This window comes from Erythrolamprus reginae, chromosome 12 (genome assembly GCF_031021105.1).
Source record: "Erythrolamprus reginae isolate rEryReg1 chromosome 12, rEryReg1.hap1, whole genome shotgun sequence".
Taxonomy (NCBI): Eukaryota; Metazoa; Chordata; class Lepidosauria; order Squamata; family Dipsadidae; genus Erythrolamprus; species Erythrolamprus reginae.
The window spans coordinates 938056-955421 of NC_091961.1; the positions used below are offsets into that span (position 1 = coordinate 938056).

At 48.5% G+C, this 17366-nt stretch overlaps 1 protein-coding gene and 1 long non-coding RNA gene across 2 annotated transcripts in view; one reads left to right on the plus strand and one right to left on the minus strand.

The window, feature by feature from the left end:
• The window catches only part of LOC139174627 (uncharacterized), a 40251-nt gene that overhangs the window by 7156 nt on the left and 15729 nt on the right, over nucleotides 1–17366 (minus strand). The gene's annotated exons all lie outside the window — the stretch shown is intronic.
• Nucleotides 900–16463, plus strand: NPC1L1 (NPC1 like intracellular cholesterol transporter 1). The gene is made up of 19 exons (XM_070765333.1): nucleotides 900–962; nucleotides 2854–4382; nucleotides 4854–4954; nucleotides 6696–6868; nucleotides 7874–8002; nucleotides 8219–8401; nucleotides 8601–8715; nucleotides 9175–9302; nucleotides 9407–9547; nucleotides 9671–9760; nucleotides 10226–10416; nucleotides 10802–10929; nucleotides 11064–11193; nucleotides 11956–12011; nucleotides 12168–12318; nucleotides 13187–13418; nucleotides 14418–14531; nucleotides 15007–15169; nucleotides 16080–16463. The coding sequence occupies exons 1-19, from the start codon at nucleotides 900–902 to the stop codon at nucleotides 16217–16219; spliced, it is 3957 nt and encodes a 1318-aa protein (XP_070621434.1). The 3' UTR covers nucleotides 16220–16463.

Sequence of the window (17366 nt, forward strand, 5' to 3'; positions counted from 1 at the left end):
TTTTAGAAAAGAAAATCGAGAGAAAACCGGAATTATTCTTATTGGAGATAATTCGGGAGAAGTTTGAAAAGAAAACTATATTTGATATTACACATAATGACAGCTGTGAGTATAAAGTTTCACACAATTTTGGAAAAATAATATACCTACAGAAGAGGAGATCACTGAAAAAATGTTGTGTGCTGAAATGGATAAATTAACACTTGAATTAAGAAATAAAAAAGACTCAGATTATTATAAATATTCGGATGGGTCCTATCACTGGTTGGAAAAAAGGAAAATATTAAGAAAAAAAACAAATGAAAAAGAAAGATTAAAGTCAAATATCAAAGATGTAAGGGAGTGAAAGAAAAATATTTAATTAAGTAAGAACCAAATACAGAAAATGTAAATGACTTGTGAATATTAGCAAATGACAATGAATAAGCATTTTGAGAAATGTAATGCAGATAAGTCACGCATCATCCACTATTTTTAAATGTTTCTTTTTTGTTGTTGTTTCACTATGTATATATATATGTAAATAATATTTTCTATTTTTTTTTAAAAAGAAAGACCTGGTGTAAGATTATAAACCCTCTCAGGTATCTGACCAGTAGGGTCCAGGCAATTGCCCCTTTCCATCCCTTCTTTGGGCCAGAGCAATACTTGCTGCTAAGGCCTGCCTCAGTTTCCCAGCTGGGACCAAGCCAAGATTCTAAAGAAGCGGGGGGGGGGGGGGGACAGATAGGTGGGGACCCACCCACTATGGCAAGAACCCAGTGACATCTCCAGGTAAATGATAAACCTAGTGCACCCTGATTGGTGTGCCATATCTGGAGAGTGGTTGAAGAGCAAGCCGCCTGCCTGGGCACTCCCTTTCCTCCGAGGAGCCCTGCTGGCGGCCCAGACGTGCCAGGATGCTGCGGGTGGCCCTGTTTGCCCTAGCGGTGCTCAGCACCAGGGTGGACCTGAGGACCGAGGTCAGTGAGCAGCGGAGGCTGTGGGTTGGGAGAGTTTGGTAGTAGCAAGGCGGGCTTCCCTAAACAGATGCGTCAGTAGTTTGTGGCAACTGGAGAGCTGTACGCCAGCAGAAAAGTTTCAAGATTTTAAGCTCATTCTGGAGGAGTGTTTTTAATAGGAAAGTGAACCCAAGAACAAGGGGGCACAATCTGAGGTTAGTTGGGGGAAAGATCAAAAGCAACGTGAGAAAATATTATTTTACTGAGAGTGGTAGATCCTTGGAACAAACTTCCAGCAGACGTGGTAGATAAATCCACAGGAACTGAATTTAAACCTGCCTTGGATAAACATAGATCCACCCTAAGATAAAATACAGGAAATAGTATAAGGGCAGACTAGATGGACCAGGAGGTCTTTTTCTGCCGTCAGACTTCTATGTTTCTATGTGAGTATCCCCAGACCATCTAGTCATCGGCAAGCGGTTCAAGTTGCGAGGCTAGCCTTTGACGGTCAGTTTCAAGAAGGTGGGAGGCTAAAAGACTGGCATCCCGGAAGGAAGCAAACGAAGGTCGGCGTGCTTCTCCCCACTTCTGGGAGCGCAAAGACCGGAGAAAGAAGGAGCATTTCCAGCTTAGCTCTTGTCACAGACGATGAGTGGCATCTTCTGGGAACGGGCAGAGCTGGCTGGCACTCTGGGTGGCATCAGGAGGCGACCTGGTTCCACCACGGAGGTTCTCTCCACTGGAACAGCAGAGGACAAGCCTCTCGGCCAGAGGTTCATATGAGGGGGATGGGTAGGGCTTATCTGGTGTCAAATCTGAAGGAAATCGGATTTTTCAAATGCCACAATTCTATTTAAGGTTAATCCCCTGAGATGAGATGTATATAAATAAACATTTCCATCTCAAAATGCCAGGAAATTGGTTTTCAGTCATGGTATTTACAGATAGTTCAGAGGACAAGAAGACGAGGGTTTGGGAAGCTGCCTCCAACCCTCCCCTAGAAGCTAATGCGGTGTGAAAAGGGGGCCGTTTTCTGACCGTTAGTTGTGAGCAGCAGAAAGTGAAATCAGACTTTGAAGGTCTGGGGAGCGGGGGGCAGGATGAAGGACAGCAACCCCTCATTCTAAGACTTATCGACACATCCCTGGCAGACACTCAATGTGCTCTTTTTATTTAAAAAAAGGGGTTTTTTTTGAACTCCCAAAGAGGAAGAAACCATATTTGCTAAGGCAGAAAAGTTTTTGATCCTGTTAGTCCAGTCATATCTGTAGTCCTCTCTTCAGTTCCTATTGCAACCCATTGGGGCAAAGGGACCTCTTTTTGGCCTCACCCCCAGCCTCTCTCACCTGCGCAAATATTATTATTATTATTATTATTATTATTATTATTATTATTATTATTATTATTATTAATTGGATTTTTATCCCGCTCCTCTCCAAGGACTCGGGGTGGCTTACAACATATGAAAAAATACAGTTCTGAAATCCAATAAAACAGTCTAAAACACTGTTTCCCAACCTTGGCAATTTGAAGATATCTGGACTTCAACTCCCAGAATTCCCCAGCCAGCACTCGCTAGCTGGGGAATTCTGGGAGTTGAAGTCCAGATATCTTCAAGTGGCCAAGGTTGGGAAACACTGGTCTAAAAAAACCAATTTAATCTAAAAACAGTCATATTTAGTCCACCAACGTACTTCCCATCCAGCATACGTTCATTCATAGGCAGGGGCTGTAACTATTAGTGTCCCCAAGCCTGTCGGCACAAGTGCGTCTTCAAATTCTTGCGAAAGGCAAAGAGGGTGGGGTGGGGGCTCATGTGGCAGGAGGCAGTCCCGTATGTGCCCCCCCCTCCACAACAGCCATGAGGACTAGCGAGCTTTCCTGCCTCTCTGGGGCCTCTGTTTTCTAGGCTGCTGCTTTGACCCCGATCCACCAGGCCGGATACTGCGCCTTCTACGGCGACTGTGGCTTGAATCCTGAACTCGGACCTGGACTCATCCCGCACCGAGTGCCCTGTCTGTCCAACACTCCGGCCAGGCTACTCAGGGGCACCCACCTGGACCGCTTCAAGAAGATCTGCCCGATGCTCTTCACGGGAGACGGCAGCACCTACGGCTGCTGCACGCAAGAGCAGCTGAACTTTATGGAGCAGAGCTTCGCGCTGACCCGGCCGGTGCTGTCCCGCTGCCCAGCCTGCACGGAGAACTTCGCCAAAATCCACTGCCACAACATCTGCGGCCCGGACCAGAGCAGGTTCATCAACGTCACCCGGGACTTCAAACGCACCATCCTGAACACCACCGTGACGGGTGTGCTGGAGTTTCAAACTTACTACAACAGGCAGTTTGCGGACGCGGTCTTCCAGTCGTGCCAGGGGGTCCGGATTCCAGCCACTGGCAACTATGTGCTGAGTGCCATGTGTGGCAAGTATGGGGCGGCTGGGTGCAACACGCAGCGGTGGCTGGATTTCCAAGGCGACACGAGCAATGGCTTGGCCCCCTTGGCCATCTCCTATCAGCTGAAACCAGCGGACTGGGCATCCGAGGAGAACATTTTGCCGCTCAATGAAACCGTCTGGAAGTGCAACAAGGCTGTACAGAACAGCTCAAAGTGCTCCTGTTCGGACTGTGAACAGTCGTGTCCGGCCATCCAGCTTCCTCCCGAATATCAGCCCTTCCAAGTGGGGAATATGGACGGGATCCTTTTTGTCTCCATCGTTCTCTTTGGCGTTGCCGTGCTGTCATTTACGTCCTTGCTGCTGTGGCAAAAATGCTCCTCCTCTGAGAAGCCAGAGGGTCAGAGCAGAGAGGATGCCGTGATTAAGTTGACCGCCTCCGAGAGGGCAAGCCAGGCCATGTATGATTTCTTAGTTAAGGCCTTCAGCAGGTGGGGCACGTTGGTGGCCTCTCACCCCATCAAAGTCATAATCCTTTCTCTGGCCGTTGTGGCTGGACTTTCTAGCGGGCTAGTCCAGATGGAACTGACCACAGACCCTCTGGAGCTCTGGGCCTCTCCTGACAGCCAGGCCCGGCAGGAGAAAGCGCTCTATGAGAAGCACTTTGGGCCCTTCTTCCGGACCAACCAAGTCATCCTGACAGCCAAGAACCTCTCGAGCCACGTTTACGATTCTCTTTTTTGGGGCAAGATGAATTTCAGTGGGGTGCTGTCTCAAGAGGTGCTCCTGGACCTCTTCTACTTACAGAACGAGCTGCAGGACCTGAAGGCCTGGTCAGAAAAGCACCAGAGGAATGTCACCTTGCAGGACATTTGCTATGCACCTCTGAACCCGCAGAACGCCAGCCTCTCGGACTGCTGCGTCAACAGCCTTCTGCAGTTCTTCCAGAACAATGAAACCCTCCTGAATGCGACAATCAACCAGACGGTGGGGAAGAAGAACGGCTCAGTCGACTGGAGAGATCACTTCCTTTACTGCATCAAGTGAGTGTGTGTTTGGGGAACCTCCTTCTAGGCGTCAGGGCTGTGGGATTCTTTCACCTTTCCGTCCTTGCTAAAAGGGGCAGCAGGCGGAAGGAAATGCTGGTGCCACATGGTGGTGGGATTGTTTTCATTGCCGTCCGTTCATTCGTCTTTCTCACCCATCTCTAAACTGGCACAAGCATTTCTGGGGTTTATGTAGCAGGGAGGAAAATGACAGGCTGCTGCCCACTTTTGGGGGGGGGACATTGCAATTGACAATATTGGGGGTGGGCTGGCCAATAAGCACAAAGACTGGCTGGCCCTGCAGGCATCTGTAGAGGTAAGGCAAGTTGTTTCCTCGGCTAATGGCAGCCTCTTGCCTTGGGAATCAGGGCTGTTCTTTCTCCTACACCCGCAAGGGAAAGTTCTTCTCCCCACATGCCTTCCGTATTAATAAAATGTCTGTTCTTCTCTTCTTTGCTCTTCCCATAGCTCTCCAGCCTCTTTCCAAGATATCACGGACCTCAAGCTGAGCTGTATGTCAGACTACGGAGCCCCCTTGTTCCCCTTCCTGGTTGTAGGAGGTTACCAAGGTAGGAGAGCCTCCTCCCTCCCAGGTGCTAAGTCCAGACAGAAGTGTCCGTCCTTTCATGTCATTCCCAATGGGATTCACCCCGTTAAGGTCAGGAGAAGAGGGGTGAGGCCAGTGGAAATGTAGGGTGGCAAGCGTTGATAAGCCTGGTATCCCGGCTGTGGTAGGAAGGTCTATGCCATCCCAGGGCTGCAATGGTAGATTGTCTTGAGCTGGAGTTTCTTTCTGGCTAGTTTTCTGAGAACCTTAACGGTGCCTTCTTTAGATTGGAATTCAGAGATCTATAACCACTGAAATACATACCAAGGTGTGCTTTGACACATCTCAGTTCAAAATCTTTGCACACAAGTTAAAATCACGTCTTTGCTTTAAAAGAAAGAGAGAAATCATAAGGCAAGCCTGAAGGAGATTTGGGAGCATCTTCTTATCCAGAATTTCATTGTTGTTAGCCGCCCCGAGTCTGCGGAGAGGGGCGGCATACAAATCCAATAAATAATAATAATAATTTCCTGGGGCTTTGGCCAAAGGACTCTTGTAGTGTGGAAGAGGGTTGAAAAATGAGGACCTTCAATTGCTGCATGGATCTCTACCTAAGCACGAATCATTTGTTGTATTTATTACATCCGTGTCTTTACTTCCCTTTCAAAATTCCCCACATTTCATTCATCCCAGGAATTTTGGTGAACTCTTGACGCGTTTCCTATCTGGTTTAACTGGGAAAGGTGGGACAAAGCCCTCCAATCCCACTACGGTTATGGTAGGTCCCAGACAGCACTGTAGGAAACCTTGCCAACTGCAAGGGCAGAGCAAGTGGTACCCATCTATTTTTCATAATGCGCATTGAACACAGCTGTGAGAAAGAACCCACTGGGCATCCACCTATGGAAATGCAAAACAGTAGCAATAGCAGAAAAGAAATGATTAAAATATGGTTTCCTAGAAAGTATATGTGTAGAAAGAAAGGAGCGTTAATGCTCAGATGGAGAATTTTATCAGGATGAAGCTGCAATGAAAGGCAGAATAAGTACAGAATATATTAGCAGCAGAGAGGGAGAAAAGATGTGTCTGCAGTTCAGGAACACATCTTATTGTTTTAAGATTCAGAGCAAAGCAAATTTGTAAACAAATATAAAAACTGGACAGGGTGGGAAGTAAAAAGAGGGCCATGCAGCAAGTGGTCAAGTAGAAAAAGAAGGAATGCTTGTTTGTTGCATTTGGGCAGGGAGGAAAATGGGGAGACAGTAGCTTTAAAGTTTTCGCATGGATCACACAACGACTGTTGTTTTCTGAGTCAAGGTGTGATGTTTCTGGTCCATTGCTAGCTCTGAGCTGAGCCACTAAGGTCGTGTTTCCCAACCTTGGCCACTTGAATGCTGGCTGGGGAATTCTGGGAGTTGAAGTCCAAATATCTTCAAGTAGCCAAGGTTGGGAAACACTGCACTAAGGGTTATGAGGTCTTTCTGTGTGAACCATCCTCTAATTAGAATCCTGAAAGGCTGGAAAGCAGCTTTTTTAGAATCGTGGCTAAGGTGGAGTTTGTACCTTATTCTGATGAGGAATGGAAGTCCAGAAAGACCCGATCCATGAATTTCCCACTAGCCATTTTCCAGCAGAAACAACTAGGACCCAAGGCCCGTTGGGCTTCCTCCTAGGGTGCTCGGCTCCATTGGAAGCCTCTGTTGGAACTAGGTGGTCCGCCTGCCTCTCAGGCCTTTGGGTTGACTCTTCTCTATGCTCGACAGGATTGGAGTACTCCGAAGCAGAAGCGCTCATCCTCACCTTCACCTTGAACAACTTTCTCTCCAGCGACCCACGTTCTGAACTTGTGGTGTTGTGGGAGAAGCATTTCCTGGAGGTGGTACAGAAATTCCAGAGAAAACACTCCGAGAAGTACTCCATTGCCTATATGTCAGAGGTACGAGTGCCACCGTGCCTTTCCTGCTTGGGAGACCAAATCCAGCTGTAGGGCCAGGCAGCCTTCATGTGGGCCAGGCTGTTTTCAGCCCTGCAAAGCCAGTAAGGGGGAGATGGGTGAAAAGTGTCTAAATGCTGGCGTAATTCCAGGTTCTGAATATAGCAGAAGTCCTTGAGGAAAGCACTTTTATGTTATCTGTGCTTTCATTTAAACCAGTGTTTCTCAAATTTGGTGACTTGAAAATGTGTGAACTTCAACTCCTAGAATTCCCCAACCAGCAATGCTGATTAAAACAGTATGTGCAGGGGGAAAGCATTTTAAAATTTCCTGATATTCCCCTGTAACTTACGATTTAGTTAAGGCGCAGCTAACCCACAGATAAATATCGGTAGCTGAGGAAGCAAGTGGTTGCCACATTTATGCTCATTTTTGCTTGACTCTGCCAGGCAGCACGATCCGTTGTTTTTTTTTAACATGATTTTCCCCTGACTTTTAAGCATCTTAATAGTTTGGTTTTTTCCCAATTGATTCCGTTTTTTCCACGAATTCTCTAATTCCCTGATTTCCAGGTTTGCTGGATACGCTATTTAAACCATTTATATAGCTGCCCACTTAATGGACAACACTGATGGGCAGTTCCCCATCAAAAATAAAAACAGGATAAAAAACATAATGACAAGATAAAACTAGGCACAATACTTGAGAGAACAACTTTATAAACAGCTGCATTTTAGGAAGTCCTGAAGACTTTTGCTTCGCTTGCTCATAACCAACTTTTTTAAAAAAACCTATGTCTGCTGCACACAGGACAAATGTGATCAGAGTTACCCATCTGCCTCCACCTTTTGCAGTAATTGCGCAGTGGGTTTTCATTTGCTCAGAACTAAGCAAGGATGATAAGCCAAAAATGGATGTGTAAAGTTACAAATGCTGAGCTGGATTGGTTTATTGATATGTGATTTTCCTGCTGGAGCCAATTCAACTCTCCTTCCCCCACAACCGCAGCGCTCCCTGGAGGATGAAGTCAGCAGAGCCACCTGGGAGGACCTCCCCATCTTTGCTATCAGCTATCTGGTGATCTTCATATACATCACGGTGGCCCTGGGAGAATATTCCAGCTGCAGGAACATCCTGGTAGGACGGAAAGGCAGAAAGACAACATGTTTCTCTCTGACCCCAAGAAGGGGAGAAGGGTTCAGCCCGTGGGTTGCTCCCCCAACCTATTGGGACTTCTTGGGCATCTCACTGTGCACTTATGCACACACACATCCCAGGCTGTTTGGGTGGGAGGAAAAGGTGGGTCTGGATCCCTGCCAGGGCAGTGGATTTCCTTCTCTTTCTCCTTTCCAGGTGGACGCCAAGGTATCCCTTGCTCTGGGCGGCATTGTGGTGATCCTGGGGGCCGTGCTGTCGTCCTTGGGCTTCTACAGCTACGTAGGGCTGCCCTCATCCCTGGTCATCATTGAAGTGTTGCCCTTCCTGGTCTTGGCGGTTGGTGCTGATAACATCTTCATCTTTGTGTTGGGACACCAGGTGAGAAAGACGGGAGGGCTCAGAACAAGCCAAAACTCCTCTTCTGAATTGGGGTGCAGGGAAGAAGCTGGGTTCTGGAAAGCAAGGGGCAAGGCGGCTCTTGTTAAGCTGGAGTAAATGGAGGGGGGGGTTGCCCCCTCAGGCAGCCCTTCTGCTCCGTCCGGCCCCGTCTCACCCAGCCTCTCCTCTGCCATTGCAGCAATCCCAGCCAGCACCTGGGGAAACTCTGGAGCAGCACCTTGGGCGCACTTTGGGCAACGTCGCCCCCAGCATGCTCCTGTGCAGCCTCTCCGAAGTCGTCTGCTTCTTCCTGGGTGAGTGAAGCTGGAGCGGGTGGGTAGGTCAGGCGGCTCTTCCCACCCTCTGACCCACAGACTCCAATTTCCCTTGATGGCCTTGACTGGCTTTTGGGGTGGAGGCGATGCATGCAAAGCAGCGGAAGCGTTGAGGGGAGGCTTTCTGTGGCATGTGAACCCTTGACAAGGTGCATTTCGTCTTTATTATGCGAACCGGGAAATAGGTTAGAATTATACTCCGAAAACAAAAAAATCCCTAGCAGACTGAAGCTGAGTTGTCAGTCTCTGCAACCCCATGGACACGCCAGGCCCTCCTGTCTCCTGGAGTTTGTCTGAGCTCATGCCCATTGTGCTGAAGAAAACCATGTGTAAAATCAACTGTCTTCGTTTGAAAGCAAGCTTAACACTGGTCCCCCTGATTGGACCTTCGCCCCACACACGATCCATTCCACTGTACCCCTTCCATTGGCTTTCTAGGGGCCCTGACCCCCATGCCTGCGGTCCAGACCTTCGCCCTCTCTGCAGCCCTGGCTGTTTTCTTCGTCTTCCTGCTCCAGATGTCACTCTTTGTGGCGTTGATGTCCTTGGATATCCGCAGACAGAAGGTCAGGACAGCTGCAAGGCATCTGAGGGGGGCTGAGCTACAGCTGTGGAGGGAGGCATTTCTCCCGCGGAGACAGACCTGAGCTCTCCATCCCTCTGCCCACAGGCCTCTCGGGTGGATCTCTGCTGCTGCCTCCGCGTGCCTAAAGGCAGGCCCGTGAGGCCACGCGATGGGCTTCTCCGTACATTCATGCGCAAGATCTACACGCCAGCCTTGCTGGGCAGCAGCGTGGTCCGAGTTCTGGTGGTGAGTGCGCCGGCTGGGTGCGGGTGGCTTAGAGGGGAATCTGGGGATTGGGCAAGAGAGTGTGTATGTGTGTGTGAAAGAGCCCCCTCCAGCTTTTCTTCTGGCACTTGCTCCCATCTCTAGGTGCTGCTCTTTACCCTGTTTTTCTGTGCCAGCATCTACCTGACATTCCACATCAATATAGGCTTGGAGCAAGAACTGGCCGTACCCCAGGTGAGCAGAGAGGAGGGTGGCAGGAGAACTCCGTTTCATCCCTGCCCCTGTTGGAAGCCAGTCTTGGGGAAACCTGCCTCTCTTCTGAATCATTTTGAGCCACGACACCCGAGATGGTTTTATGGCTGATGCAGAAAGTTTAAGTTAGAAATGGTTGAAGCCACTCACCTTATTGCAAGCGAACCAACTGAATCACTGGCTGAATGTAGAATTTTAGTAGCTTTAAACATGAATCTTCCTTCTGCCATTGTTCTACGGAGAGGGGCAGCATAGAAATCTAATAAATAAAATCTAATAAATAAAAACCAGTCGGCTAAACTTTCTCCCGACTGATTGAGAAAAAGGAAGCCCTTCAACGGAACAGCATTCTCCGACCAGTTCTGGATTTTTGACACATGTTCAGAAAGGCAGATGAGGTGGTCAGAGGGTGGCTAAACTTCTCTCTGCTTTTCTTTGCTGTTTCAGGACTCTTACTTGGTGACGTTCTTCCAATTTTTTAACAAATATTTTATGGTGGGTGCCCCGACTTACTTTGTTGCCATTGGTGGCTACAACTACTCCGCGGTGCCTGGAATGAATGGCATCTGTTCCAGTTCTGGGTGTAACGACGACTCTATGATGCAGAAGATCCAAATGGCCACCAAGTTCCCCAAGGAGTAAGCTACTTTGAAGATGCTTTCAACTCCAAATTAAACTTTTTCCATTGTACTCACCTTCCTGCTAGTGAAAAACACACTTTGATTTTAATTTTCCGTATGAAAGAGGCTAATGGTGTTTGAAGCCATTGGTAATAGCATGGCTCTCTTGTGGCTTTTAAACATGTGCTTGCAAGAAGAAAGAGCTACACAACTCAACTCATATTTGTGGTTGCTTGGCATGTCTCAAACTCAATCTGGAGACTGGAGGGTCATCAATTAAAACTCAGAACTCTCTACCAAAGATTTTCCAAACTCTCTTTGGCTGAGGCTTCTGTTGAGGCTTTCCTTAGAAGAGACCCCAAGGGTGACCTAAGTCTTGAGAGTTTACTTTGTGTGCTTTCAGGTACTTTCTGGCCATTCCTCCTTCTTCCTGGGTAGATGACTTCATCGACTGGCTGAACCCCATATCCAGATGTTGCCGCATTTACAGTTCTGGCCCTAACAAGGGCAAGTTCTGTCCCTCAACCAGCAGTAAGGAGCTCTGCACGGGGAAGGGTGGGAGCTGGCCGGGCTGGACGAACTAAAAATCCAGTCCACCTCAGGTCAGGTGGCAAGGCCTCTGTGGGGGCTCTGGGCCGTGTCCAAGAGGTTCTCTTCTTTGGTAGACTCCCTTGCCTGCGCTTTCAGCAAATGTATGGGCAGCTTCCAAGGCACCCTCCGGCCAAACACAGAAGAGTTCAACAAATTTCTGCCCTGGTTCCTCGGTGACATTCCCAACCTCAAGTGCCCCAAGGGGTGAGTGCCACAAACATCACTTGCGTGCATCTTTCCATTTGGCACCATTTGTCCAAAGGGACATCGGTCTTCCTGGCTCACTCATCCCTTCCTGGTGAGACCACACTTGGAGGACTGTGTACAGTTCTGGTCACCTCACCTCAAGAAGAATATAATAGAACTGGAAAAGGTGCAAAAAAGGGCAACAGAGATGATCAAGGGAATGGAGCCCCTCCCTTGTGAAACCAGGTTGCAAAGCCATGGTCTCTTCAGCGTTGAAAGACGGCGTTTAAGGGGTGACTTGATCAGAGGGTATAAAATCATGCAGGGGATAGAAAAGGTGGATGGAGAAAAACTCTTTTCTCTATCACACAATACTCGGATGAGGGGGCCCTCCCTAAAGCTTATAAGTAGGAAAGCGAGGACAAACAAAGGGAAATATTTCTCCACCCAGAGGATCCTTGGTTGATGGAATTCCCTTCCAGAAGAGATCGTGACAGCTGTCAGCCTTGATAGCTCCAAGGCAGGATTAGACAGATTCATGGATGTATCATAGGTGGTTATTGAAACTGACATCCAAGTGCTGCCTATATGTTGGTTGAGGCAGACAGAATTCCCTTGGGTCCCATTTTTTGGGGGTCAAGGGAAAGGGAGGGTCTTGCCTTCTCTTTCTGCTCAAGATCTCCATGGACAATTGGTGGGCTACTGTGTGACACAGAATGCTGGACTCGATGGGCTTTGGCCTGATTCAGCATGGCTCTTCTTATGTTCCTGTCTTTCCAGGGGCCTCGGGGCTTATGACACATCAGTACATCTGGGGTCCGATGGGCAGATCTTGGGTAAGTAGACACCAGTGAAGAGAGGTGCTGCCTATGCGGGCCTGCAGGAAAGGGCCTCGAGTTCTAGGTCATCCCACCTGATTTCTGGGGTGGGATTGGGGTTCCTGGAGGAAGGCTGGGCTGGGGATGGAACATCACATCTCTTGCCTCCAACAGCATCACGGTTTATGGGCTATCACACCCCGTTGACAAACTCTCAGGACCACACGGCAGCGCTGAAGGCGATGCGGCAACTGGCAGCTAACATTACGGCTACTATGAGGAAAATCCCTGGCACTGATCCAAACTTCCAGGTCTTCCCATACACGTACGTTGCGGGGAGGAGACGCCTGGTGGAACTGGGGAGGGAGGGAGGCAGCTGAGAAAGGAAATAGGAGGAGGAGTATTATGTATGTTTGCCATCTTGAGTCCTTTATAAAAATAATAACGAAGCGAAATCAGAGAGTGCAGTTGGGGAAAAAAAAGACCTTTCAGATAGTTCAGACAGGAGTCAGCAAGCTGTTGGGAACAATCTTAAAGAAGAAAAGATACGGCAAAGGGGAGCAGTCAACGTGAGAGGGTAGGATCATAGAATAGGAGAAAAGCTGGAATGTAGAGAAGATGGTGGGGGTGTATAACAACACTCCCAGGTGCCTGAAGGATTCTCACGCAGGGGATGGTCAGGCAAAATTATTCCACAAGAAACAATAGGTTTAAATTATAAGGAAGTAGATTTTGGTTTGACACCAAAGGAAACAGCCTTGCGAGATTTGGACCCTCCTTCTCTGGGGTGTTTGAGTGTGGCAGGATAACTCTCCGTCGAAGACACTATAAATATTGAGGTTGAACTGGGTAGGGGGTTAAACTAGACGATCTCTAATCTCCCTTCTCAGGGAGGGTGGTGGGCCTTGGAGTGCTCCTGGAAGGGTCTATGACAATTCGCTGTGGCCAACCCACATGGCCCTCTTGCCACAGGACGACTCACTGTGAGACAAGAGCTCCACCAAAGAAATGGTGGAATAGAACCATTAAAGAAAGGAGGCAAAAGGAGGGACAGAATGAAATGTGAATGGCAAAACTTAAAATATTTTTTTATTTATCTTGAATATTTAAATAGGATTGTTAAATGGTCCTGTGGTGAGTCGGCAGTGGGGAGTTGTCCCATTCCCTTCCGGGCTCTGTTTTTCTTTCTGCAGGATCACGTATGTGTTTTATGAGCAGTACCTGACCATCACCACCGTTGGCCTCATCAACCTGGCCCTGTGCCTGGTGCCCACCTTTATTGTTTGTTACATCCTGCTGGGCCTGGACCTGCGCTCAGCCGTCATCAACCTGCTCACCATCATCATGATTATTGTGGACACCGTGGGTGCCATGAACCTTTGGGGAATCCCCTTCAACGCCGTCTCCCTCATCAACTTGGTCACTGTAAGCCCACCTGCATTTCCTGGGGATGAGGGTCATGGCCACGTGTGGGGCAGGAGAGGGAAGGGGCACCAAAATGCCCAGCGGTCCTGCTGGATGGGCTTAGCTTTGCACTCTTCATGCTTTTCTGGAGGATCCTCCTCCTAGGTCATCACTGGGGATGTTCTGGAGGTGTAGAGTAACACGTGGGAAAAGGGCATTAGGGTGCAGAGGGAGAAACCGACCTCTTGAAAACAAGATGAGGGTAAAAGCAGGGCCTGTGTAGGTAGGAAATCTGTAAAATGGGGCCTTTTAAAAACTCACTCTGGGAAGTGTTTTTATTTACTAGAATTCTGTGGAAGCTTTTTGGGTGCCAGAGAGGATCTTTCGGAGTGGGAAAGGCGGCGCTCAAACTGATGCATGGTTTTTGCCTTTTTTATTTTTTTATTTTGCCTTTTTTTTAATAAAGCTGCAAAGGAGGCACCACTTCGCTTTTCTTACAGTCTGCAAAGATTCCACTTGTCTGCTCTCTGGGCCTCTCCCTTTTTTGCAGCCGCTGGGAGGTCTTAAGCAGCTCCTGCTAAGCCAATTCTGGTCCTGCTTGGCTTCCTCAGGCCTGTCTTTCTCGCCCGGAGGGTGATATATATAGTTAGCTTTTCCTTCTTTGGGAAATCTTTTTTTTTTTTTTACTTCTACCCTAAACTTACCTCACCTCCTCTTTTGCCTTGGCACCTCTCTGCTCTGCACAAAGTGTGATGTTTTGCCTGCCCCTTTGGGATTTCCAGCCTTGCCTTTTGTGCGTGCCAAGACGTTAGAAATCAAGAGGAATAAAATTGGTGGTCTTCCAATCCCTGTCCAGGCAGAAGATCCTGTACCTATCCTATACCATTCCGGGCAAATGAATGTCCAATCTTTTCTTGAAAGCCTCCCACAAAACGGATCAACCATATTCTTGCGTGGGTGAACAACCACAGTAGGTGCATCAGCTGTTCTTTCACTGCTAACTGCTCCACTCTCCTGCAGGCCGTGGGGATCTCAGTGGAATTTGTCTCCCACATCACCCTCTCGTTCGCTATCAGCAAAAAACCTACCAAACTAGAACGCTCCCGAGAAGCCACGATCAACATGGGAAGCTCGGTAAGGAGGAGCCAAGGAAGCTGGGGTGAAGGGATACGCGTGCCACAAATGGCACGTAATGCGGGCACTGGACTTGGGAGATGGCAGCTCTGATGGCTGTTGCCTCTGGGCATTTCCAAGGGTTCCGAGGCACCTTTTCCTCAGCCCAAGAGCCAAGTTGGTCCCTTGCTTGGAGTTCACTGGCTACATTGCTTAGACTTCAGAAGGTGCCCGGCGCAGCTTTCCCAAACGAGTAGCTACTCCCCAATTGCCCAGCTGAACTCATCTTGCACAGCCCTGAGATCAATGGGACTCTCACTGTAGTTTGCAGCCTTGTGGTCAGCCGTTGCTCCCATTACCTTTGAAGCTGGTGAGGCGGTCTCAGTTCTGCCAGTCCAGGGCAAGGGACTTGTTGCCTTGAAATTCCCAGGAGCAGCCCTGACCCCCACCAGTGCAGGGCTGTTGCCCAGGTGTGATGCTTCTGTCCTGTCTGCAGGTGTTTTCTGGTGTGGCAATGACCAACTTGCCGGGCATCGTGGTCCTGGCATTTGCCAAGACGCAAATTATCCAACTCTTCTTCTTCCGCCTGAACCTCCTCATCACCCTCTTAGGGATGCTGCACGGCCTGGTCTTTCTGCCCGTGATCCTCAGCTACTTTGGTAAGTTTCGATTCCTTGTTTCCCCGGTTACTTTAGCTTCTCTGTCCACCCTCCACGGTTCACATCCACAGGTTTGCTCTGTTCTCCTGGTCTTCCGTTTGGAACTCTCCTCCTGGTGCAAAAATCAGAAGTAGGAAAGGTGCTGTAGGTGTGGTTTCATGTCTTGGGCAATGGCTGTGCGCATGTGTGCAGTTGCTGAAGTACAGGGTGCGTGTGCTAGGGTGTAGCAGAGGGAGGGCTTCTTCCCCCAAGGAAGGATGGAGGGGAGGCAGAATCCTCTGCCGACTAGGGGCTTCCATTGTCAAACTGCTCCTAGGATTAGGGTTTATTTATTTTATCAGCAGTATTCGGCCTTCTTGGAACACTTTTATTATTTGGTGCCTGTGAGTCTCTACCAAGTGAAATTTTAACATCTGCCCCGGCCTATGAATGAAGAATGATACGATGAATGGGGCTTTTTTTTAATTATAGGGGGCTTAGAATGCAACTTAAATTCGATTTTTATGTGCTTTTAGTATTGAGATGTTCAGATTTTAATATTAGATTTCTTTATGTTTTGTATTTGTTTACTGTCGGCCTGAGTCCTAGGAGAAGAGCAGCATAGAAATCTTGATAGATAAATAAATAAATGAGGAGAAATCTCAGATTCGGTTCCTGTAACTGTACAATAAAAGCAGACCCGGTAGTCACAACTGTGGCGTCTGTCTGGTGTATGTCAAAGAGAAATGCTGCTGCAAAGGACAGGTGGGAGGTTCCTGCTCAACTGGCCCTTATCTCACCTGTGCAGCTTGAACCTGACTGTGGGCACTAGTAAAAACACAGGCGCTCCAACCCCTGCAGAGAGATGAGACGCCATCCCACCTGGGTGGGTTTTCTGTGCTCCATCCAACCTCTCCTCCTCTCCTTCCAGGGCCTTCGGTCCGTCAGGTAACGCCAGAGCTACAGACAAGAATGGAGAGCCCCTCCAACCCTTCGGAAGCTCCTAGCATTGGCCAGACCTCTCCGGATGATGACGGCCAGGATCGCGTCTCATACAAAACTGTCTTCTAGACGTCTCCACACCTGTCTGCAGGACAGGAGCTTGGTGAAGAGGCCCGCCCAATCAGCAGCCAGCCTGAGCAGAATGAGACATTGGCAGCTTTGAGAGACAATGGGTCTGCCTGCTTTCCATTGCAACACCTCAGGAGCTGGTTTCACATGTCACGCTAAGCCACTAGGTAACTTATTTCCGGCTTGTGTTATCCTAGCCATTTGTGAGACTTCCATCAACAAATCCTGGTTAAAGCAAGCTAGTGAGATGTGATGCGGCTGGCAGTGAGTACACACATTGTGCCAAGCCGTGGTTTAACAATGCTGCTTAATAAAACTGCAACTTGTTGTGCTCACATGACACGCTAAGCCACATCTCTTGTGTATGCACGTGTGCACACACATGCACTGTCGAGGAAGGTGCGATTCCTGGCGACTGCCCTGCAGCTTTCATGGCAGGACCGTTGGGAGGCCGCTTGCCCCGATGTTCTCCTGAGCACCGAGATGGAGAGGCCGCCCCAGCAGCGCCACTGGCTTCGTGCCCAAATATCAGCCCTGTGAGGCAGCTCAGATTGGGAAACCAGGACCTGTTAGTCAATACCACTATTACTGTCAAGCCTATTATTTCTTTTGCAGCAAAATCTTTCAAGACTGAACGTGCCTGGCCCTCCCTCCCTCCCTTTAGGGTGAGGAAGGACTTGAAGCAGGGAGAGATCAGCCTGAAATATTTTCTCTCTCAGGTCTCTCTCTTATCTGACCATTACCTTGCCAGCCTCTTTTCCTCCTGTCACTACAAAGAAGGACTAGACTGCCTGGTGCCTTGACCACTACACCAAACTAGCTCTCAGGCCACATTCTGCTCCACAGATCTGAACCTAGAGGGGCTTGCAAAAGAAAAGGTGATATGTGTATACATCTAACAGAGCAGATACCCCAAAAGAAGACCCTCCAGAATCTTCTACCTGTATCTGTTTGATAATGTACAAATTTAGTTTCCACCTGGAACGGAGAAACTTTGTCTGAAACATTAATCAACTAGAGAGATCAGGCACACAATTCTGAACCTCAAAAACATTTTTAAAATGTTTTGTTCCTATCATTCACTGATGAAATACTAACAGCTCTAACATGAATTATTTATTCCTTATTTTTTATCCTCATCTTTCAC